The sequence below is a fragment of the Lipotes vexillifer genome, unplaced genomic scaffold (assembly GCF_000442215.2).
Source record: "Lipotes vexillifer unplaced genomic scaffold, Lipotes_vexillifer_v1.1 scaffold1274, whole genome shotgun sequence".
Taxonomy (NCBI): domain Eukaryota; kingdom Metazoa; phylum Chordata; class Mammalia; order Artiodactyla; family Lipotidae; genus Lipotes; species Lipotes vexillifer.
Window position 1 is genome coordinate 299,494 of NW_006782180.1, and position 23,850 is coordinate 323,343.

Consider the following 23,850-nt stretch of genomic DNA (forward strand, 5'->3'; position numbering starts at 1 on the left):
GCAGGAATGTCTCAGATAATAACTCCCACTTCAAAGATTTCTCAGCTCAATAGAAAGCGGACCATCCTTTTTATTCAACCACAAGGACTGGCACTAAAGAAGACTCCACTGTTTGATTTTTTTTCCACCGTGTTTATTTTTCCCCTATTCACTGGGGTACTTGGATAAAATAAACAACAAGACAATTAAGGGAACATGGACTTCTAACTTTCCTGCCATCTTCCCTATCCCCTTGGCCTTGGGCTCTGGAGTCTGTGCCCAGGGCCAGAGCAGGCCTGAGGGGTACCATACACCCCACCCTGTGGAGAAACAAGTTTGGGGGTCTGTGAGAAACTTCCGGGATAGAGGGGCAGAATGGGCTGGACTGGGGGCCAGAGTGAAAATGTCCCAAAGGCACAGTCTGAACTCCCCAGGCTCATCCCGGGTGGCTCCTTTCCTTCCCCCAAGTCCCATTGAAATTCAAGCCTCCAACATGCTCAAGACGCTGAGAGGCACTTGGCACAAAACCGAGCTGGGGATGCTCATTTGTTAAGCTTCTGAGCTCGTCCTAAAGTTATTTACTTCTGACCCTGGAGCCTCTTTGGGGCGCAGTCAAGATGCACGAGTCTGTCTCCTCCCTTTCCTGAAAGCTTCCCTGCTGCCAAAGCGCCCCTCCCCCGCCCCCATCGGAGTGCCAGGTGAACCCCTAAACGCTGACGAGGCAGGTCCTAAGGAGGAAGTATATACTGGAGAGCACAGTGACAGTATTAAATGGCGTGAAAGCAAAGGTCAGCGCAAATGTATCTTAATAGAGTGTCTGCAGTGAAGTGTGCCGCCTTTGAAGCGGCCGCTCCCCGCGCGCATTTCCATGGCGAGCCTAACGCGGCATGCTGATGCACCGTCAAACTCACACTTTCAACCCCAAAACCCGACTCTTTGAAAAACCCGAGCTTGATTAGACCTTTCTCCTTTTCTTTCCCCTCTTACAAACCATTTCCTCGCCTTTAGAAACTCGCCATCAAACCCAAATGCGCCCTCTGATCACCGCAGAAAGCAGAAACAAAGGGAGCTGAGCGGCGATTCAAGCGGCCCTTTTCTTCCCTCACATTATTATCCATTTTTATTATGATCGGGAACAAGTGCCCATTCGCGTGGGTTTTGTTTACCGGAAATTAAATGAAAATGATTTAGTCCGCGTCAAACAAAAATATATACTTGTATACACAAGAAAAAAGGCCTGTTAGACGTAAATATTATGTCCTTAATGAAAAGCCTGGACGGGCTCCAGGCTCGGCCTTTCAGGATTTCAGTGCGACTTGCCCATTGCCATAGAAATCCTAACTTACCATGAAGATGCACCGTGGCGAAGAAACATTGCTTTGTGCGCGGGCCCTTTGATGTCGCAGGCGCAAGATGCGGGCGCTCAGCTGCGCAGGGCGAGATTACCTTGCGAGCAACGCGGTGGACATCTGTAACAAGCAAATGAAAAATTAAAGGCGATTAGTGACCGACTACGCATTTTTATTTTATTTCATTATTTTGGATGGGGGTGGGAGGCAAAATGGGGCCTAGAAATAGAAGAGAAAGAAAGGAGTCCTGTTTGGAGAGGGGGAAATTTTTTTAACATCTTCAGAAGCAAGTTCCCCAGATGCCCTCTGCACCTTGGCGGTGGGGCGGGTGTTTCCCGATGGGAAAGAGCTGTTTGCTGCCGATCGTGGGCCCTTGGCTAGGAGACCTCTGGGCCCTATTGTAGTGGCGGCGGGGCGGGAAGGGGATTGCAGACACCCTTCCACAAGGACGGATTCACTAAGGATGTATTTGGAAGATTCTGGTTTTTATTAGGAGTAATGAAAACAGTGCCTCTCCAGTTAGGACGTTATTTATCTGATGGAAGTGTGCGGCCACAGGGCAGGAGTGAGAATCTTCGAATGGTGTCTGAAGAGGAAAGAGCAGAAGAAAATCCAGCAGAGTGGCAGAATCAGGGCTTGTTTGCTGGGCTCAGCTTTTTAAATTGAGCTCTTTGGGGGCTTCCCCTAGGTAGGAGTACCACACCCCTACTTATCTCCAAATTCTTAGGGGAGTGGGATGGGTCTACCAAAACTTTTCTCCCCTCCGTTTTATTCACGTTTCCCCCCACCCCAAATCTTAGCAAGAATTTGAAGCAGCACCATCCTCCCTGCAGAGGGTGACAGACTGGGAACCAGGCCCTGATTTTTTTCCCCCCTTGGCAACAATTGCACAGATTTTTTCTCTTCCCTGCCCCCAACATCTGGTTCCTTTTCAGGGGATTTGGTACCCAGCATATCACATACACATTCAATCTAGACCCATTGGGTGTTTGCCTTTAAAACATTTATTATTGCAGTTCATCTCTTGTTCCCCTCCCCCACCCCCGCCTTTTTAAAATTTAAAACTAAGACCAACATTGTGCGATTTTTGACAAAGACCATCACAGAATTGACGTGATTCATCCAGACACTGTAGCCTAAGCTGGATCCCTTTGCTGTGGGGGTCTGGCCTCAGTGACATCATTGGCCCATTCTGCACCCCCAATGCCAAGCACCCAAAAGATTCCACAGGCAGCTCCTCAACAATTGTGGGGTGTGAGGAGAGGGTGATTGTTCTGAGGAGGCCCCAGAGCATTGAATCTTAAAGCCCCTTTACCGCTCTTTTGTCTGTAATTCCTGCTGTTTGGACTCCCCTCTTACCCCCAGTATATAATGCATACAGATCAGACAGACAGGCAGCCAGATGTCTCTGTGTGCTTGGGCCAGTCTCTGGGGGAGGGGCATAAAATCCCTAAGGAAGATGCTGAACCTCCCCCCTCTTCCCTATCATCTCCTTTATTGAAGCGGTTGGAAAATTTTGCATCTGGGATTTAAATAGCTGGGGGAGGGGAAGTGTAGGGAGGCAAAAGAGGAAGGAAAGAGGAAGGAAGACAACGGCTCAGGAATTCCCTCTGCCACCTTCCCACCACAGGAACTTCCGAGGAGGCTCCGACTGGGAGCTGGGAACGGAGTAGTTGTGGCTATCCGGGAGGCCCAGGCCTCGAGGAAAACATTTCCCATTCTGTGAACCACACAGGGACTTTGCGGTGTTACTTTTGCCGACTGCAGTAGCCAAGATTGCACAGAAACTCTCCTAATATGTTTTCTTGTTTACCTTCTGCCTGTCTCTTTCTCTATTTTCTTTACCCCAACCCTGGTTTCAAGCTACCCAGTCATGAGGGCGTCTGGGGGTGGTGGTGCTGGATGTGACTGTAGAATCCATATGGGTACCATATTGATATTTTAAGACAATGGACATTATATCAGCATATTCATTGAGCTCTAACAACTATTAGTGGTGACCTTCCTCCCTTCCCTGCTTCCTTCCTCACTCTCTCTTCAAGCCTCAATAACCCGGCCTAGACCTGGCAGTCAGGGTACGCGGAAGCAGCAACCACAACAGCAACCCTGGTACCGAAGGCGGCGGCGGGGCCAGGTGGCCGCGCGGGGCTTGGGGGCGCTGCGGGGGCAGCGGGGGCGGGGCCCGCGCCCTGACACACGTACCACTCGCTCAGGTCGGCGCTACGCGCCGCCACCGCCGCCGAGGAGGCCACCGGGGGCTCGCGGCCGAAGTCCGACGAGGGCGACACGAGGGCAGACGGTGTGGCCGAGTCGTAGCCAGAGCTGGGCGGCGGCGGCGAGCGCCCGTGCACCTTCATGTGCTTACGCAGCGAGCTGGGGTGCGTGTAGCACTTGTCGCAGCCGCGCACTTTGCACGTGTAGGGCTTGTCACTCGTGTGCACGTGCGAGTGCTTCTTGCGGTCGCTGCTGTTGGCGAAGCGCCGCTCGCAGCCCTCGAACTCGCACCTGAAGGGCTTCTCCCCTGGTGGAGGCAACGCAGAGACATTAGTGCGCGTGGGCTGTAGCCCCGGCTCGGCCTCACTACCCTACCCCAATTTCTCTGCCATTTTTGGGAAGAGAGCCACCAAAAAACTCAGAAACCTCTTTCCCCGGCGCCGCAAGCCCGGCACCCCCTTTCCCCGCTCGGAGCGCGCCCCCTGAGCTCCCTCCTGCACGCCTCCCCCCCTCCCCTTCTCCCGCCGGGACCTGGGGGGAGGGGACGGAGCAGGAGAAACAAAGACTCCATCTTAGTCGAGTTTCCTTCCTGGAAAATCCTGATCCACTCCGATTGTTTTCCTCCAGATTTTCTCCACCTGGAGCCAGAAGCACCTTTGCCCGGAGAATAGAGTTGACTGAGGAGCTCGCATCTGCTCAAAATTGCTGTTCCAGCCAAATGCCTTTGCTCCCCACTCCCCGCCCAGCGGTCCACCCCAAACACATCCTGGCCCAAACTGTTTCTTAAAGTAGGTTTTGTGCAAACGCCAAAGCGATGGAATAATTTCAGGATGCGCAGCCGATGCACACGGCATGTGCATGATGTGCATTCGTGCTGCAGGGAAAGGTACTCTGAGCAATTCACTTCAGACGCGATTTTTACGGGGACTGGAGCCCCCTCCCCCTTCCCCTCTACCCCCTGAGGGCAAACATTTAGTAGCATTCTTCAAATCTTGCCTAAACCGTCCGGGATCCCTCCAGATATTCGCGCCGGCAATAATATTTTATTACACTGCTCCAGCGGCTTCCCGGAGACTCCGCCACGGAGAGCCGGCTCTCCCAGTCCGAACTGACTGTGAGAGGTCGGGCGGCCTCCCTAGACCACCCATGGCCCACGGTCCGGTCTCCCCAGCCTGAGCCGAGAAACCGGCAAGGCAGGTTCTGCCCGGGCCAAGCGGGATCCGGGGCCATTCCCTCGATCGCACCCGTGGTCGCGGTGGCTTCAGGATGAGCGCAGCTGCTGCGATCAGGCGAGGCCTGGCTCCGCGGACCGGAGGGCAAGCGGGCAGCCGGGGTAGGCCCGGGAGGGGCTCTGATGAGTGGTGTGATGCCCTGTAGAGCCGCGGGAAGGCGCGAGCGCGCGCTAGGGTGGAAACATTGGCCGGGGACAGAGTCCCAATCCGGGAGCTCACCGCCAGCTCGATTTGCTAGCGTGTGGGGGAGGAAAGGACCCCAAGAACCCGGAAGCCCAGGTTCCTCTGGAGCTGCAGATGCTAAACGAAGGAGGGAAAGAAATGTCCGGGTGCTGCAACAAATGGATGCTGCCGGGCGCCCTGGGTTGAGGGAGAGACTACCAAGCGTCTGGCTAAGGAGGGAGAGATGCCCGGCTGGTGGAATGTTGCCTTTGGGGTTGCTTCTCCCGCCGCTTCCAGGAAAGATGGGTGCTTTGGGGCAGGTTTGAATAAACAAAGCCCCTACTCCCGAGTCCTCTTGAGGCTTAGGTAGAGCCAGAGGTTTGCGCACAACCCTCGCCTCCGCACGGCAGCGGGTTAGAAGCCCAGGGCTCCTGCACTGCGCGGCCGCTGCGTCCTCCCGCTGCAGGAGTATCGTTAGTGCAGTGGAACACTGGACAGTGCTGGCATCTGCCGTTTCTCGGCACACCGGTACAGTTTTATTTAGAAAAATAGAAAGATGCACAATAAACCCTATGTCCCTATGTGCCCCTCGTTTTCTACCCTCTGATCCCTGTTAGCATCTGCAAAACTAAAACTTTTCTTCCTCCCTTCCTTCTGTCTTTTCTTTCTCAAATCACTTACAAGAATCATGTAATTCAGGACCTGCAAAAGAAATCAAGATCTGCTAAGACAACAGAGGAGAAATAGAATTTGAGGTTGATTGCCACCCCCCAAGTATTCCCCCCCCCACACACGTATCCCATCTTGTGACCGCCTTGTTGGACATTCATGTGAAACAGAAACAATGATTTCGTTCCAGACGAGGTACTGAGGCGAAAAAAGCAGGGCACTGAAGGTGATATGGGCAGCCTGGAAGTTCCAAGGCCCCTGGGAGGCCAGGTGAGGCCGCGCCCCCGCGCCCTCCCGGCCTCTCCCCAGCAGCGGGAGGAGCCCCGGACTCCTCGCCTAACTCTGCGCAACCCCCGCCCCACCCAACACGCAGCCTCCCGCCCTCTCCCTCCCACCAGATCTGGGCGCTGAGCCCTAGGTGGGTGGGTGGGTGGGTGGATGGATGTGGAGAAGCAGGGTTGGGCCGGGACCCCGCAGCCCGCCCTGAGTAGCCTGGGCCTGAGGCTGAGTCCTGAAAGGCCCAGAGCCTCCTCCTAGAGCCTCAGCAGCCGCGAGAGGCCTCTGACCCGGCCCGGCGCCAGGCCCGCCCGACAAAGTTGGCAGTGGCGGGGCGGTTCGACTCGCGCCATTTTCTCGCACTTGTGGCTGGGCCGGGCTGTGCGAGTATTCCGCCCCGGCGCTGTCTCTTCTCCTCTGACTCGGATCCCAACCCTACCTCCCTCTACCGACTGCCTGGGAGAGCGGGGTGAGCCCGCAACACACGGGTCCCGGGAAAGGCGGCAGGCCCGCGTCTCCCTCGCGGCGGCACCATTGTTCCGGGATTTCTGTGACCGCCGCAAAGCGAAAGCTTTCGGAGTGGGATCGGAGCCGCTGCCTCCGAAGCCAGGCCCGGGATTCAGATCCCGGAAAATCTCAACTCCTGAGAAAGCAGCCTATTCGCCGCTTCCGCGACTCGAGGAAATGAAACGCCATTAATATTTGAAAAGGCAATTATTTTCCTGTTGAATCGAGAACCGTCTTCATGAATAATTTGCAGTGAGGTCTATTGCGATTTGAGAAACATTTTGCTGTTGTTGTTTTCTCCTCTTTTCATTACTTAGGAGAGTTTGAGGGAAACGCCCGAGCAGGAGAGGCTCCGTAGATTTTTTTTAACTCCGGTGATAATGAATCAGGACTGCCAGTGGAAAGGGAAAGGATGCACTTAGAATTCTGTTCTGAATAGACGCAAACCTGAGCCAGCTCGGGCGCACTGAACTTGATTCTCTGCTGTAGGTCCATTGCACTGAGAATTTAACCATTTTCTGCTTCACGGACTTCAAACAGTAGGCCGACAAAGAGCAGTAAAAGTTTGTTTAAAACCCCCCTGTCATTAAAAATGAGTTCCTACTCTGGCTCGGGACCTCGAGTCTACCTTCGTGGTGCGGGCCGCCAGCTCAATGAATAGGGAGCCTGAGGGCGGCGATCGGGGTCTCACTTCTCTCCTTCCCCTGGATAAAAATCGGAGGCAGGGAGGAGTGGGGGGGACAAATGCTTGCGAGAGGTTGTGTGTGTGTGTGTGTGGGGGGGAATCCTGGAAACAGCTCAGAAAAAGTATACATTTCCAAAATAAAGTAGGAGACTTAAAAGTGGACTTTAATCTGGCCTCTGAGGGTGCCAATGTCCTGGCCAGGCACCTTCCCCAAGACTGAAGGGTTTGGGGGGAGAAGGTGGGATTTAGCAATCTTCTTTCCCGGGTAGTGCCAACCTGGGTGAGTTCTTTGACTCTAATAATTGCTGATGTTTTCACCAAGAACAGACGTGCGTAAGGCAGAGTGCCAGGGAGTAGAAGTGGGGCACCAAGCTGGAACTTATTTCATCCCCTCTGTCTCCCCCGTGGTCGCGTGGGGGAAGTGGTGATGTTGGAGGAGGGGAGATGTTGACTTCTTAAACTTTGAGGAAGCCAGGGCAAGAAAATCCTAGCTAAGAAGAATACAAACATCCGGCTGCTAAACTAATTAATGTAACTTCACAGGCTGTTCTGGGAAGTGTGAAAACTTTCTCCTTGCAATTGCATTAATTAGAGATGTTTCTGGCCAGAGGAGTTCAACTTTGCAGGCTTTTGAGAGGGCTCCTTTTCTTTCTGTTAACTAGAAGTAACAGATGTGGTTGACACATGTCCCCATTTCACTTAACAGCTCAGTAAATGACATTTAAGGTGAATGAGTCTCCTTGGGTCTCTGCTAAAGCAAAAGGGAGGGTTTGTGAAATGTCCCGAGTGTGGGTCACCAAGGCTCCAAAACAGGGGCAAAATTAGCCCATGAGACCCTCAAATCCTAAAGAAGTCACTACTAAGGGCCTGGTGCGCTCTCCATTCAGGTGGCAGTCAGGTTGTCAGGCTGACTATTGGAAGAGTGTGCCTCACACAATTCCAAAGGGACAGGGAAAAATTAAATTGTTCCTATGTCTTTACAACTTTGGGGAACAGTGCCCTTTAAAATACCTTAAAATCAAACTCCGTAAGCAGGGACCACACATTTGCACACACAGAAACCCGAGCATCCCCTTCCCAACCCCCAGAGCAGAAATCTCATACTATCCTTCCCACACACAGCCTCAGGAAACTTCTGTGATTCTAATTGAAGGGCATAATTAATATTTTATGAACTTGGCTCATGGAAACACCAAAATATCCCCCCTCCCCGCCCAGGTGGAACCTGAGGAAATCCAGCTCCGAGGGCCCAGAAGAGGCCCCCTGCCTCCCCAGAGGGTCCGAACGAGACAGACAGTGGCGAATACTGACCTGTGTGAGTTCTTTTGTGTATTTTGAGATTTTCTGATCTAGCAAAGACTTTGCCACACCCCGGGAAAGGACAAGGGAAGGGCTTCTCGCCCGTGTGCACGCGGATGTGATTTACAAGTTTGTATTTGGCTTTAAAGGGCTTGCCCTGGCGCGGACACTCCTCCCAGAAGCAGATGTGGTTACTCTGCTCAGGGCCTCCGACGTGCTCCACGGTGACGTGCGTGACCAGCTCGTGCATGGTGCTGAAAGTTTTGGAGCAGAGGCGCGGGGGTGCGGGGCCGTCGGCCGCCAGCCACTTGCAGATGAGCTCCTGTTTGATGGGCTGGCGCATGTAGCGGAAGAAGGCGCCGGGACCGTGGGGTGCGGCGAGGTTCATGGTCAGGTTCATGCCCCCGTAGTTGTGCAGGGCTGCGGCAGCTGCCAGGGCGTCGCTGCGGGCCACAGGTCCCGGCGGGAAGGGTTCGGGTCGTGCGTACATGTCTCCGGGGAGCCCCAGACGCAGGAGTCCGTTCAAAGTGCAGCTAGGGGAGGCCTGGGGAGGCTGCTCGTGAAAGCCCGGTAACACCGAGGGGCTGGAGGCGGCAGCGAGCTGGGGGCCATGGTGTCCGGAGCTGCTACCTGTTGTTGAGACAAATAGCGCGAGTGAGAACGGGTGGCGAGGGCTGAGCGTCCTACCCGGCCCCAGGGGGCAGGCCCAGCCCAGCCACACCACGGCCTCGGCGGTCAACGCCGGCACCGAAAGCCAGACTGCGGCGGCTGCGATCCGTGCGGACAACGCGAGGCCAAGCGCCTCCACCGCGGTCCGGCTGGGCGGCTGTTCGGTAGAGCCCCCTGTCGCTTCATGAGCAGGAGAGTGATGGTGGCGGCGGGATGGGTGGAAGGGGTAGTGGGGTGCGCAATGCTGAGGCTGTGGGTTGCTGGGTGCCCCTGGGCTCTGCTCCAAAGGGGTCCGACTGGCGCTCCGAGCGCGCTTTGGCGGCCAACTCCCCAAGGCCCTCGGGGCCGCGGCGCCCTGCGGGGCAGTGGAGGTGGGGGAAGTGGTGATGTTGTAGGTGGTGGTGGTGCCCAAGAGCCCCGGCCATATATACGAATTTCAGCGCCCAGCTCGGCTGGGAGAGGGAGGCCTGCTGCCTCCCGGCCGGGACTCCCCGGAGCTCCTTAGGTCGGGGCGCTCACGCCACCGTCACCTGACAGCGGGGAGGGGAAAGACCAGCCATAGACAACTTCTGCAAAGTTCCCCCCCACCTCAAGTTTTGGGTTGTGACTTTTTTTTCTTCCTCTCTATCAGTCTTTAATGCCTACTTGAAATCCTGTACACTACAGAGGCAGCAGCGGGGCGCGTGAGATAGTGAATAGAGATTCGGGGCCGTGGCCCGGGCCCGCCGAGAGGAACAATCGCCTAAGTCGCCCATTGGCCCGCGTCCCGGTCCGACGTCAGCGATGACAGGTCCCTCTGCACAGGGACACTCTCTCACTCTCTCTCTCTCTCTCTCTCTCTCTCTCTCTCTCTCTCTCACACACACACACACACACACACACACTCACACACACACAGTCACACGGCTCCCGTTCCCCTCCCCAGCCCCCAGCTCGCGATTCTACTGCTCATGCGCTCTGACCCGGGCGCGGATTCTTTTCTCTACTCGTGAGCCCCCTCCCCCTTCTCTCCCCGAAAGCTGGGCAGATCTGCTCTGCCTCGCCGCTCTTGGAAGTGAGCGGGGCTGGGTTATGCCTCCATTCCCCACGGCTTTGGGGAGGGGTCGTTGCGTTGCACGTAAAGTCCTTCCGGGCAGACCGGACCCCCCAGCCCTGCTGGGGCCGATGGACAGCACCCGGAGCGCGGGGACTGCGGCCTGCTTCGGCAGCTTGTCCCGGGAGTCGGGAGGAGGCGAGGGCCGGGATCCAGGGAGGAAAGGCTGCTGCAGACTAGGAGGCCGGGAGCGGGGCCGATCCTAGGCTAACAGCCCTTGCGCCTAATTTTGTTTTCTCGCTTTTCCAAATTTTCTCGCGTCGCTCAGCTTTCTCGCTCTCGTTCTTTCTCTAGCTCTCGCTCTCAGTTCCACGAAACCCCTGAGCACACTTCGCCTTCCTACTTGGATCCTTTCTTCTCCCCTCCCCCTCTGTCTTCTCCCCACTCCATTCTTCCCACTTAGCCTTGCCGGCCCCTCCTCCCGGGTACCTGGAGCGCCTAGAGACTGGCGGACCCAAGAATCTGGCCCTGAGCCGAGCCCCAGGACTGGGCCGGAGATGGTGATGACCTGGGAGAGGCTAGCTTCGAACCCACACCGCCCTCCCAAGAGGGCCTAAGAATCCTTCCCGCCGCAAATCACACCGACCAGCGGGCGACGGGCCAAAGAAATAAAGGCGAGGGGAGCGCAGCGAGGCGGAGCGGGTCCTCACCCCAGGTCTCTCTCCCGCTATCAAATTGCGGTCCTGAGCTCGGTACCCTGCCGCCGGGCGGAGCCTTTGGAAAAGGGAACTTAAGAATCGTTTCCACTTTGAGCTCCCTCTGGCCACTTGTTGCCCGCGGCCGGCGTCGCTGACTCTACTCGCTTGCCTAGAGCCGAGGCCACGTTTCCCGACCCAGGCTGTGAGAGCGACCTCGGGCCACGGCCTCCTCTCGCGGGATGCCCTCCCGGGCTGCGGGTTCCTCTGTCTTGGGGTGGGGATCGGCCGGTGGAAGAAACCCTCAGTTCTGGACCGGCCGAGTGTGGCATAAACAGGGGGGAGTGTCCTTTGTTTGTGCCGACCGACTGGGGCCGGCTGCATCGCCCGGCGATTTAAAGTGCTGCTGGCCCTCAAGCCTGCGTTGCACTCAGTAGCCGAAAATGCCAACCTAAGTTCTCTCGGGGCTCCCCGGCAGCCATAGAAAGCGCCCTCAAAGCAATGAAAGACTTGGGTTTTTAAGAGAAGTTTGAAGGATTGAGTAAAACACCCCGCTCCCCTAGCAGAGGTGAGAAGTTTGGACAAATTACAAGGAACTCTGATGAAGTTGATTGAGCTGCCTCAGCTATCTCCAGCACCAAGAACTATTCTTAAACATTTCCTGGTCAGTAAATAACGGTTTCTTTTACATTTTTAAAAATAATTAACTTATTTATAATGGTTGGCAGATTCTTTGAGCCTTTCTTCATTTAATGCATTGTTCCTGGCTCAGTGCCGCAATTTAGCGAGGGATTAACTTCCACAACAATTTTCCTCGGCTTTGACAAGTCCAGGTCTTTTTGCTCCTCCGGCCGGAAGAGCTTAAGCAAGCTACCAATAGATGCTGAGTTAGCATTAAAAAAAAAAAAAAAAAGTTGAAGGAGAGCATTTGACAGCTGAAGCCCTTCTGATCTGGAAACCAAGGGCTTCCACACAGCAGTGTTGAGACTAGACTTGGAGGATTTGTCTCCTTTCTTGGCTTTCACCCTCTCCCACACTCTCGCTTTCTGGGGTTTATCCCTTTTGCCCACAAGTGCCTCCTCTCTGTTTTCCTGCCCTGTTTTCCCTTCCTCAAAGCGCTGGTTTCAAGGCTTCTCACCACGCAGGTGTCTTTTGAATGATACAGTTGTCTAGGCAAACCCATGAAGGGTTCTGAAAACAACAAAGACCAAAACAAAAAACCAAACCAGCATATTCCTCTTTGGGACCCCTTGCCCAGCACTTTCTCCTAACCATTCATCAACACAGAACTTAGTCAGCTCCTCCAGCAGCATTGAGGCCTAAGTGCAGGGGCACTGATGCAGTAGGCCAACAGTGAAAATATTTTCTTTCCCATCCGAAAGTTGGCAATCTACAACCTACTGTTCAGGATGTTTGTCAAACTAACCATCTGATTTGGCTTCCATTAAAACTCTGACTTGCACAAAAACGAACCACTTAATATATACACCGTGACCACACCCGCATCAAAAGCTTTGAATAACAGTACAGAACAGGAGTATTCAAGTTGTTTTAGGTTGTGGACCCTTTTGGAAACCTGGCGAAGCTAGTGAACTTTAATAATCCTGTGCCTTTTGCCCACACTCATAATAGAAGAAGCTATAACATTCCATTAGAAGGTGGCGAAAATAAAGATGCGTTTTTTCCCCATCCAAATTTGTGGGACCCCCCCACCCCGAATTCTAAGCACTGAGTCCACAGACTCCAGGGATAAGAAGCAGAAGTTATATACAATAGACTGTTACTGCACTACACAGTCTCTCTTGATAAGTTTACCCTTGAAAAGCTTTGAACATGTGTATGGCTTTTTGTGCCAACAGTGAAAGGGCAGATACATCTGATTCAGCCAAATTCACCGACAGTAACCTGGCCCCATGGAGCTCCTTCCCAGATGCAGACTTCTTTTGAAGCACTGAAAACATCTGGACCCATCCTGGGTAGATGCTTCTTGAATAGTCAGGGGTCAGTTGACCTAAGGTCACTAAGGTTGCCTAATCTTTGCAAGTGCCTTGGAGCCACGTGGTTCACACCTTGGTTGGCTGAACACAGCAATGGGACCAAACATTCTCCCAGAGGGACATTTCCTCAGGGACAGAGATAGGGAGGAAAAAAAGCCATTTTACTCACTAATATTTATAAACAGGGACCTTTGGGTGATTACATGAGGGTCTTCTAGCCGTGTCTCTGAAATAAGCCCCAAAGCAGTATCCAGCTAATCACAGATGTCAGATGGGGCACCGATGTCAGTGAGGCATATTTTAGCTTTCAGGGCCGTTCCTTTGAGTCTTCCAGTGCCCAGGTAGCAAGGATTCCAGATTTCATTGACTATTCATTGGGCAGGCTAAGTAGTGGTGTCCCTCAGTGGTGCTCAGAATTTTTCTTTCAAAAGTTATCTCACCACACTTACCCCTAATACTAAATGTTTGGCTGAAGCATTCTATTCCTAACCATGCTGGGGGTTATAGCATTGTTGAGTCCACATTTCTGCTTGATTTGCAGAAAAGAAAAAGATACATTTGCAGCTCAGAGATCTTCAGCAGAGTTTCAAGAACCACTGGGGGTTTTTATGGGGGCCTATTTGGAGCAAGTTCCACCACCAGACTCCAAGCATCCCTCCAGACCTCGAAATCATGCCCTAAGCACCTTTGTTTACCCAAGCTGTGACAAAGCAACACCATAAACTGAAGTGATTTCCTAGTCCTGCTGTATAGAAATATATTTGATGGCCTTACCATCTGTTATAGCTCCTCATATCACTGGCTTAAGTGGGGGAATGTCTGACTTCCCTTCCTTGGAAAGAAAACAATGCGGGAGATTTCAGATCAATAGCTGGGATATTTTTTCCATTTTGATCTTTTCAACAATGCTAAATGATGATTATCTGTTGCAGCTTATGCCCGAGCCAGGATCCCAGAAGCTGAGGGCCACTGCACAAAGCCCGGCCAAGCACAAACCTTGTTGCCTGAATATTGTGCATCTAGGTCTGCAGTCACTTGTTCAATCCTTTTTTCCCTGTTTCTGGCCAGGGTACCATCCAAAACAAGGGGGCAAATCCCTTCGTAGGCTATTCACAGACAGAATTCAAGATTCCTAAAGTGAGAGGTTGTCTCTAGTCTTGTGGGAGAAAAAAATAACAACTTAAGCCCCAGGAGCCTTCCGTAGGTCCATGCCCACATCGTACAGAGGAGAAGGGGTCTGTCAGGATTTTGAAGATAAAGGAAGATATTCCTCCCCTCTTCTATGGAAGTTTGGACTTTAATCATCATTAATGGAAGTATGTATGAAAGAAAATATGCTTGGATAAAATGCTTGGATAAAATTTAATTTCCCAGCAAACCATCATTTGACAAATGATTAGGAAACATTGTTAAAGGATCTTCCAGAACAGCACTGAGGAATTAAAACAACGGAATCTACATAATAACCACATCTCTCTAGAGAATTTGCCATCAAATCATCCCAAAATAATAGAAGAGAGTCATTTCCTAAGTTGTCCATTTAACTTTTATTAAGAAGGTTGCATTTCCTACCAACAAGGGAATACCTTGGAGGCAACCATCAGCTGGTGGTGTAGTTGAAATGAGGGAAACTAGATGCCTGAAAGGGGAAACACCCAACCCTAAATCATATGCTTATTCTAAATGGAATATTAAATTAAATTCTTCACAATGAAGGTATTCCTGACAGAGCGGCTGTCAGTCACTCCCTGTTCAGACACCACATTGTGGGAACATCGTGGCTGCCACATTGCGGAAGGCTGGTGTCCCTGGTAAAGATGATGCATATCATGTAAACCCCATCACCAAGATCAAAGTCTGCTCCTTTCATGTAAGCCAATACATGTCAAACCTCATTCCAATCAAATCGTCCGGAAATGAATTCAAGATGAATATGTCATAGAATAATGTGACAGTGGAAATGCAGAAGGTCAGGGGTGGTTGTTTCAATGAGAGAGTCGTCAAATATTAATTCTAGAATGTCCAGATGAGTAGACATTGAGGGGGATTAGCTGGCTGCTGGTGGGACGTTGTATCGCTGATTTGTGTGCAAATGCATCAAACACCAAGGTGTTGTTCTAAGTTTCATTGGAATTCAAGAAACACCCCGAAACTCAAAACCAACATAACCAAAAGACCAAAAAAAAGCCATACAAAAATAACTTCCTACTTAAAAAATAACTTCAGCAAACCAATATTCAAAAGAGGATATTAACTTACTTGACTCTTTCAGGGCGTTTCGGTAAAGCCGCATTCGTTTCCTCATCACCAAAGAAGTCTTGTATCTCATTTTCTGACTTTGAGCCTGTTTGGGAAGAAAAGAGAGACAGTCACTAGTTAAACGATTTCCTACATGCTCGTATGGCAAGACCGTGTGGCCTGAATGTATGAGTGAAAGAAAGTGTTGGTCTGAAGAGCTTTTCAGTGTTTTCTTTGACTATTTTCAAATTTGGAAGTGAAAGAAGAGACTTCTGCTGGGAACTACCCATATTTATTGCAAAATAATATATCCTGGGTGATCAAAAAATATTAAAAATCATCATTTCCCAACTAGATTTTTATCCGTAACTTATTTGTGGATCTCCCTTACAGGTAGAGTTAAGCACACTTTCAGTCAGTCAGTGTTCAAACGTCTCTCACTCCAGAATTTAAACTTTTCTTTATCTGAGAAGCCCCCATCATTTTCTTTAAGTTCATTAATTAATTGAGTTTAGTGAGAAGGGGGCTGGGTGTCCTCTGGGAGGTTAGCAGGTTAAAAATTGAGTTGTAAGTGTTGGAACTGATAGGAGAGGAATTTCTTTGCAGGCGTGTAGCTCCTGTTGAGCCCAAGGTGGTGTGGAATCCCTAACCCTCGTATGGCTTTCACCCCCTCACCCATCTGGAAGCCATTGCAGTTGGTTTTTGAATGAAAGTGAATATAAAATTTACCGGTTTGGGGTGGGGGGAGATTATTTCTATCAATTGGTCCTGGCTGTCCACATTTTTTAGTTAAGCAGCTTAGAAATAACCCACTCCCACCCCCAAAATATTTGCATTCCTTATCAAATTCACTTTTTGGATAGAGCTATCCAGCCTTTGGTCATCTTAAAACCTTAAACTCATCTTGGGGACTTCTGCATCTGTCAGGCAAGGCTGAAAGCAGTGGAACAGCCAAACAGAGGCGATTCACCCAGCCCCAAACCTCAATTTGGCCTAGAAAGACAAACAGTCATTGAAAAGGTCTCAGGCTGGACAAACACAGCAAGCTCTCTGTCAATGAGGACGTCTGCCTGTCTTGACACTCCAGCCCACAGAACAAGCAGTTGTTTAACTTGTTGAACCACAGGCCAAATCCAAGTGGGCCTCTGCTATCTCAAAGACTTTCCAGTTCTCTATGCTCAAAGATCTCTTTCTCTCTCCCTCAACCGCCAACCCAGGCTTGAACTAGCTTAGGTATTTTCACCTTTCACTCTCCCTTCTTTTCTGGGTCCAAGCCTGAGGGGTGGGAGTAGGGGTTTAGACTCACCTTTTCCCAGAGGGTTTTATTTATTTTCGATTCTTTCTAACCAAAAGGCATCTGTCCCCAAAGGTAATAAGCTCCTTCCCGCACAAATCAGGAAAGAAAGAAAGCCCAAGTTTGCATTCCTACAGAAGGGCAGCGTGCTGGGTGTCCTTGCTCTAAAATTTCCTCATGGCAGGATGTCTGGCACAGGAAAAGTCCTGGTTGGTTGGAACTAATAGAATTTACTTTTTTGCTTCAGAGGGAAATGGGTGTGAGTTTCCCTAAAGAACTCTGTCCACACCTACAATGCTGCTCGAGCCCTCCCTTTAAGAGGCCTGGGTCACTTCTATCCCCAGGTCCTGACAGTCTTTTGTGCATTATAAACCCACAGGCATGCAAACAAATGCCTCAGAGGCTGGACTTCAGGCAACTGGGACCAACCTTAAGCTGCTCCTGTAGCAGCTCCATCACCGGCCTGTGCATGGAACCCGGGTAAATATCTTCTCCTTTGGTTCAAACTCTGACCCCACTTAGCAAGCCAGTCATCTCGCTGAAGGAGGGGTGAGAGAATCTAGGAGCAGCCCCTGGGCCCCTGGACCTGAGATCCTTGCCAACCCAGGGATATAAAAGCCCTGAAAATGTTCAGCTTGGTTTTCCCCGAAAGATTGTTCCTGACTTGTCTCCTCACACCAGCCCTGGGCACTGAATCACCAGTCAGGAGCACAAACTGGGGACTTATTGGAATCTGCCTTCTTTCCCTTGAGACCAGAAAAGGGTGCCAATGAGCTTCAGTAATTGATTGTGCTGGGGGAGAGCTATGAAAGTGGGCCAGTGGGTACAGGCAAAAGACATCATTTTTCTTTTGGGGGAACACCAAGCCTGCACATTGTGGGGTCGCCCTAACAGGCGCAGGCCTGCCCAAGGTCAGAGGTCATCTTCAGCCTGCTTCCCAAGCCAGCGACTTCAGTCCCCGAGACTTCCCCACTGCTCCACACAGATTAAGCCGCAGGAGCGCCAGCAAAGGCACGTCCGCCTCTCGGCCACAGCTCGGCCCGGCGGGTGCAGAGCAGGGGCCCTGCAGGCTGTCTGGGAGCTCCCTGGCTAAAGGCAAAACGGCTCTGGCCTCTTCCCGTGGCCTGCTGTCGCCAGCTGCACCCGGAACCTCCCTGGCTCCCCTTCATCGGGCCCTCAAACACCAGGAATTTGGGCTGTGAGGCTGGGTTGTGCGACGGCCTTTTCTAGTTCTTCTGTTCCCTAGAGGGAAAAGCTGAGGTTCCTCCAGATGGGGGCTGAAGACTGGGCGACCTCCGTGTGCCCAGAATAGAATCTGCGTTAGTGGGTCGCTTGAAAGACCAGCCTGGACATTTAACCATCCCTTTGAACACCCCCCCACACACACACACAAACCGCCAGCGGCCAGACAGAGGAAGGGAACATGGTGCCTCTTCGCAGGTCGCTGAGGCCAATGCTGTCGGAAAAGGGGTAGAAATATGACCTTGCAATCCAAAGGGAGTTTCCTGCAGACGGTGCAGGCCAAGTTCCAGCCCCTCCAACGCCCCTTCTCCATTCCAAAGACCTTGCTGGCTCCCAGATGTCCCCATGGACCATTCATCAACCCCAAACTTTCCCTTTGGGGCAGTTCTAGCTTTGTTTCACAGCCTGACTCTGTTCCCGCCCCACTTGTCCCTAATTTCCAGGGCCTCCATGTGTCTAGGGTAGTGGCCAGAATCCCAGGTAGCTGCGGCCTTCTCCTTTGAGAGCTAGTCGTAGCCCTCGTTCGCATCCGGGAGAAAGAAAGTCAAATCCCAAACCCACAGCCCGCCGCGCGCAGAGAGCGGGTCCCAGCGGTCAGTGTCCTGAGGCAGGACCAGACTGCCCGAAGGCGAGGATGCGGGCCCCGCAGCTGACCCAGCCGGCATCCCCAGTCAGGTAGCGGTGGAGAAGCTCCATCATCTTGCTGCCAGCCGGGGTAACTTGGCTCCTTTGACCCTGGAGAGGGGAAGCCGAGTCTTTCCCTGCCATCCTCGCGGGGGGGCAGGACGGAGAAGCAGTCTGCAGGGGCCCCCTCCTGCGCGGGCCCAGCTCACTCGGGGCGAGGGAAGCTCTGGGCCACGACTCCCCTTCTTGGGCCAACGGTGGGGCACCCAGGCGATTTACAAAGAGGGGAGGGAAGGCGGGCAGGCAACAAGCTGCCCTTGGTCCGCGTGCCAGTGGGAGCCCCATTCGTCCCCCTTGCACCGCCCCGCAGAAGGAGGGATGGACTCATCTCCAGCGTAGCCTCTCGGCGGAAGGGCCCCCTCCTCCTCTCAGTGTCAGCGGGGTGGGGCCTGTACCCAGGGTTGGGGGGCTACGGAGGGAGGGGATGGGGGAAAAATCTAGCTGGGCCTCTTACCCCAGTGGGGTTTGGGTGCCTCCTACCCCGCTGCTGGGGGTACAGGTCCGGTCTGTCTGCCCCCCAGACTCACGCACTTACCCCACTCCACCTGTTGCCGGGATCGCCTCATTTCTGCACATCACTTTGAGGTGCCTGAGGGGGACCACAAAACCCTCCAAGCCTCTCTTTTGTGGTTCCAGCGAGGCGGGCATCTTTCATTTCTCCTTTTCCAGCTTTCGGGAAGCAGTTAGGGAATGTATGATGAAGCAGAAATGAGCCGTCAGGATGATATTTTAATGGCTTATATGTCACGTTGGTGCATGTGGCTTTGAACTGGAGCCGCTTGCGTTTCCTGCAGAGAAGCGCCGCAAATCCCACTTGATAACTTCTACAACCCACAACTTTGTTTTTCTCACATTCACTCTTACTCTGTATATTTGGACGCGTTTCCTAAAAATACCCTCTTGTCAACGTTCCCCTTGGATATTCCACGAACAGGAGAGGAGAGGACTGACTTTTCTCTTTTGAAGAATTATTTTCCCTCTCCCCCTCCCAACGGGCGGCTACCCTTCTTCCCTCAGGTCCCCTCCCTTGTTTTTTTTTGAAAGGCAGGAGAGGTGGGTTCAAGATTTGTTCTCCCTGGTGAAAGCAGTACAGCCTCTAGAGAAAGCTTCTCCTTGCAGATAAGATTTTTACAACTGCAGTGGAGGCAGGATCCAAATTTCCCTTGTAGGCAGCAGAAAAGACTCTGAGTGGCTCCGATATATCTTTTTAAAAAACAAAGTATATAACAGGTTATTTTTAAAACCATCCCTCAAGCCCCAGCCCTTTGCCTTCATTCCCCTATCCTGGTTCCACTCAAAGCTGGCAGGGAATTCGGGGGCTGCTGCACTCAGACTTGTTGCTGGGGACCGAACATTTGATATTTTTTTTCTTTCTCAAATTTCTATTTCCCAGCACAACAAGCGCAAATGCTCAGCCAGTTTCCTTCAGACACCAGGAAACCATCCTAGCTAACAGAAGTCCAGTTTTGAGCAGGGAGAGCCCAGGGAAAGGGCAGCTCAGCTCGCCAGCCCCAAGCGAAAATCTAGTCGATGAAAAGACCAGAAAACCAGAAAGGAGGACAGGCCGACGCTGACCCTGCCTTCTTCCAGCCTGTGCAGCCTGAACAGGCGACTGGGCAAAAAATGTTCATTTTCATTTTCCTCTCACCCAGGCACTGGTGAGTTTCCTAACGGGGCCGCCTGTGAAAGGATGAGTTGAGGTCTCTTTGTCTGAGAAAAGAGTTTAGGGCTGTGATTCAGCTGCAAAGAAGCCAAATGAAGTTAGAAACAAAGGGCAAATTGAAGGATTCCGACTCTTGGCTTTTTGTGTTTTCCTTACTAGAAAATAATTAGACCTAATGAATATGCAGACGCTTCAGCTAAACCCTCGGCCTGGGCTGCTGGGTTTTAAACAGAACTGCGGAGAAATGCAACCTTCATCCCCCAACCCCCCGCATCCTCATGCATTTTTTGAAATGCATAAATGTTGCTCGCCTTAATTGATTGAGTCACAGGGATTTTTTTTCCTGCTTTTAAGTGCCATACTCCTCTACCTTTCAACAATCATTTTAATATATAGTCAATGGCTCTTTGTGGACGGGACAAAAAGCAACTACGCGCAGTTGTTGAATAGACTTTGCGCTGGGCAAAGACAGGTTAATCGAGGGCCGCATCGCGAAAACAAGCGAGTGTTGTATGTTTGCACTGAATCCAAATGTCTGCATTTTCCTAACTAAATCAAAGGGAGTGTTATTTCTTTTTCTGCTCACTCATCTGAAGGTAAGTAAATTTTCTCTGGCGATCAAAAGCCTGGTCGGCAACAAAGACCGCGCCCGCTTTTTCCACCGTCCTGGTGTGGTGAGTTGCGGAATTTCAATAACTGTGACAAGGGTGACTGATTTGTGAACTAGAAAAGGTTTGAATGTCACAAAATATACTTTGGTCCTATCTATCGCAGATTTAAATGCCAAAAAAAGTATTCGGGGATTACTAGGGAGCTTTGGGCAGTCCTGAAGAACAATGGCGTGTTGGGAAATTTACAGTTTTACCTGAATGAAAGGGGCCAGGGTTGGGAACAGGAGTGCAGAGAGAGGGGTTAGTGGGGGCAGAAACGGGAGACTAGGGAAAAGGGAGAAACGAAAAGAATAACACAGGAAAGGGGAAAAAAAATCGGCAACAATGTTTTCAATTTGCTAAAAAAAAAAAAAAAAAAAAAACCCACACGCAAAATCAAAAAACCCTGAACCTGGAAAGTTGGAGCTCTCATCCACCTGTGCTTATTTTTGAGGGGGAGGAGGGAGCAGGAAGTCTGACTGATTTGATAACAGTGAGAAAATCGAGGCAACCGGTTATCCTCAGAAATCACATTTCTGGTAAAGAGAAAGTGGTGTGTGCCTGTGTGCTCCCGAGATCTTAAATTATAAACAGGAGGGGGACGAAGCAAGAGGGAAGCGAACTTCAAAAGGAGCAAATAACAAAAGCCTCCTTTGCTGCCCTTCAAGGCGGGGACAGAGCGAAAGAAAGAAAAGAAAGTTGCTGAATCGGGACATTCTGGAAGTGCCTTAGCTGTGTTTACCAGCCCCATCCCCGCCTCCTGTTCTCGGAGACGCCCGAAGTCGCTAATCGCTCAGCTAAGAGCAGGTCTGAAGAAGAACAAGATAGAGAAAGACAGATGGAGAGGGAAAGGGACAGGGATACGGATAGAGGAGAGAGAATGTATATGACTGCGAAAAGGAAAGGAAATCGTGGCAAAATTTTTTTCCATGAGAAGAGGGGAAAAATTTGGCTAAAAAAAAAAGTTGCTACTCCTGGCAGCCCTGTTTGTCAAAAGGGGATGTCAAGAGCTTTACAATACCTGGGATTGATGAGGCGGGCGGGCCAATGAAAGGCGCGCGGCGCCTCGGCGCGCCCTCCGTTGGCGCGGCGGCTGCGGGCGGGGGGAGCGCGGGCACACCAATGGGCGCCCGCGTCGGCAGCACGTGACGCCTCCCCCTGCTCCCATTCATCAAGGGGGGGAACGGTGTCGTCCTTTCAATTCATTTATCTGCAGGAATGATTGCTGCTATCAGTCTCGCGCTCACCGCCCGGCTGAGGAGGTGAAAGTTTCTCCCCAGGAAGATAAACCGCAAAAGACAATATTGTGCATGATTTGCGCCTTTTCTTTGGCTTTTTCTTTCTTTCTTTTTTTTCTCCCCCTCCAACCCCCCCCTTTTTTTTTTTTTTTTTTTTCAAAAAACAGAGGGGGAAAAAGGAGAGTGAAGGAGCGAGGAGGCGAGCCTGAGAGAAAGGAGAGAGAGAGAGCGAGAGAGAAAAGAAAGGGCGAGGGGCTAGTGGAGAAGTGAGGAGGGGCGTACGGCGCGAGGCGGAGAGAGGGCTAGCAGTCGCTGCTCCGGCGCTCACATTCCTCTATGCTACAAATCCGGGAGGAAGTTCTTTTGGGGAGCTGAGATGCTCCATGCCTTTCCCTGGGCAGCCTTGACGCGGGGTCCTCTCGGCAGAGACTGAGCGGCGAGAAAGTGCTAGCCGGGCCGGCAGGGTCTGCTCGGCGGGCGCCGGAGCCCGCCTTGCTCGCGGCCCGCAGCAGTCAGGCTTCCCCGCGCTTGGCCGGGCGGGCGCCCCGGCGCGCCGCGCCGCTGCCTGCAGGCTAGGACTTCGCGAGGTGGGTCGACTCCTCCTCCCTCCTCTTCTTCTTCCTCCTCTTCCTCCGCCTCCCGTTCCTCCTCCTCCACTACCTCCTCCTCCTCCTCCTAATTTTCCCTCCTCGGCGGGCGAGGGTGGGGGGGGCGGGGGAGGCCGGGGCTCGCCCCGAGCAGCCACGATGCTCCTGGACGCCGGCCCCCAGTACCCCGCGATCGGCGTGACCACCTTTGGCGCGTCCCGCCACCACTCGGCGGGCGACGTGGCCGAGCGCGACGTGGGCCTGGGCATCAACCCGTTCGCCGACGGCATGGGTGCCTTCAAGCTCAACCCCAGCTCGCACGAGCTGGCCTCCGCGGGCCAGACGGCCTTCACGTCTCAGGCTCCCGGCTACGCGGCTGCGGCGGCCCTGGGACATCACCACCATCCGGGCCACGTCGGCTCCTATTCGAGCGCAGCCTTCAACTCCACGCGGGACTTCCTGTTCCGCAACCGGGGCTTTGGCGACGCGGCGGCTGCAGCCAGCGCGCAGCACAGTCTGTTCGCTGCTTCAGCCGGGGGCTTCGGGGGCCCACACGGCCACACGGACGCCGCGGGCCACCTCCTCTTCCCCGGCCTTCACGAGCAGGCGGCGGGCCATGCATCGCCCAACGTGGTCAACGGGCAGATGAGGCTTGGCTTCTCGGGGGACATGTACCCGCGGCCCGAGCAGTATGGCCAGGTGACCAGTCCGCGTTCAGAGCACTATGCCGCGCCGCAGCTGCACGGCTACGGGCCCATGAACGTGAACATGGCCGCGCATCACGGCGCCGGCGCCTTCTTCCGCTATATGCGCCAGCCCATCAAACAGGAGCTCATCTGCAAGTGGATCGAGCCCGAGCAGCTGGCCAACCCTAAAAAGTCGTGCAACAAAACTTTCAGCACCATGCACGAGCTGGTCACGCACGTCACAGTGGAGCACGTCGGCGGACCCGAGCAGAGTAACCACATCTGCTTCTGGGAGGAGTGTCCGCGCGAGGGCAAGCCCTTCAAAGCCAAATACAAACTGGTCAACCACATCCGCGTGCACACGGGCGAGAAGCCCTTCCCCTGCCCCTTCCCTGGCTGCGGCAAGGTCTTCGCCCGTTCTGAGAACTTAAAGATCCACAAAAGGACGCACACAGGTACGGAAACGGCTGTCCTTGACACCCCTCGTTCCCTATCCCAGGCCTGGGACCCGAAATCCAAAAGTCAGCGGCCTCGGTTGGGTCTGGAAGTCAGATTCCAGCAGGCAGACAGCGAAAGTGTGTGCTGGTTTTTAGTTTGAAGCTTGAAATTCTGGTAAAGTACAGAGAGGATCGGATTAGAGGGATCTAGGGATATAGATTTTTAAATGAGAACTAAAAAAAGGCGGGGAGAGCTGAGAGACAAACCCTGTTTTGCGGAGCCCTTGGTGCGCGCGAAGCCGGGAGAGGTGGCCGGCTCCCGGCGGCGGCGGCGGCGGCGGCGGCAGCGGAGGCGCCAGCCGCTC

General features: G+C 52.8%; 2 protein-coding genes across 3 annotated transcripts in view; one reads left to right on the plus strand and one right to left on the minus strand.

Moving 5' to 3' along the window:
* Nucleotides 1-125: 125 nt before the first annotated feature.
* Nucleotides 126-19,016, minus strand: ZIC4 (Zic family zinc finger 4). Of its 2 annotated transcripts, none has more exons than XM_007455020.1 (5): nt 18,760-19,016; nt 15,026-15,110; nt 8,385-9,002; nt 3,531-3,849; nt 126-1,448 (listed from the first exon to the last, which is right to left on the minus strand). In XM_007455020.1, coding segments are annotated over exons 2-5 (1,008 nt in total). In that variant the 5' UTR covers nt 15,096-15,110; nt 18,760-19,016; the 3' UTR covers nt 126-1,447. The 2 variants fall into 2 exon arrangements, with proteins under 2 accessions (XP_007455082.1, XP_007455083.1); XM_007455021.1 differs by lacking the exon at nt 18,760-19,016 and adding an exon at nt 16,311-16,634 and having other exon boundaries at nt 1,016-1,448.
* Nucleotides 19,017-22,454: 3,438 nt separating this feature from the next.
* ZIC1 (Zic family zinc finger 1) overlaps nt 22,455-23,850 on the plus strand; it is a 5,834-nt gene continuing 4,438 nt past the window's right edge. Inside the window, exon 1 of the mRNA XM_007455022.1 lies at nt 22,455-23,503. Within this exon, the coding sequence (XP_007455084.1) occupies nt 22,522-23,503 (982 nt within the window). The 5' untranslated portion in view covers nt 22,455-22,521. The remainder of the gene's footprint in view (nt 23,504-23,850) is intronic.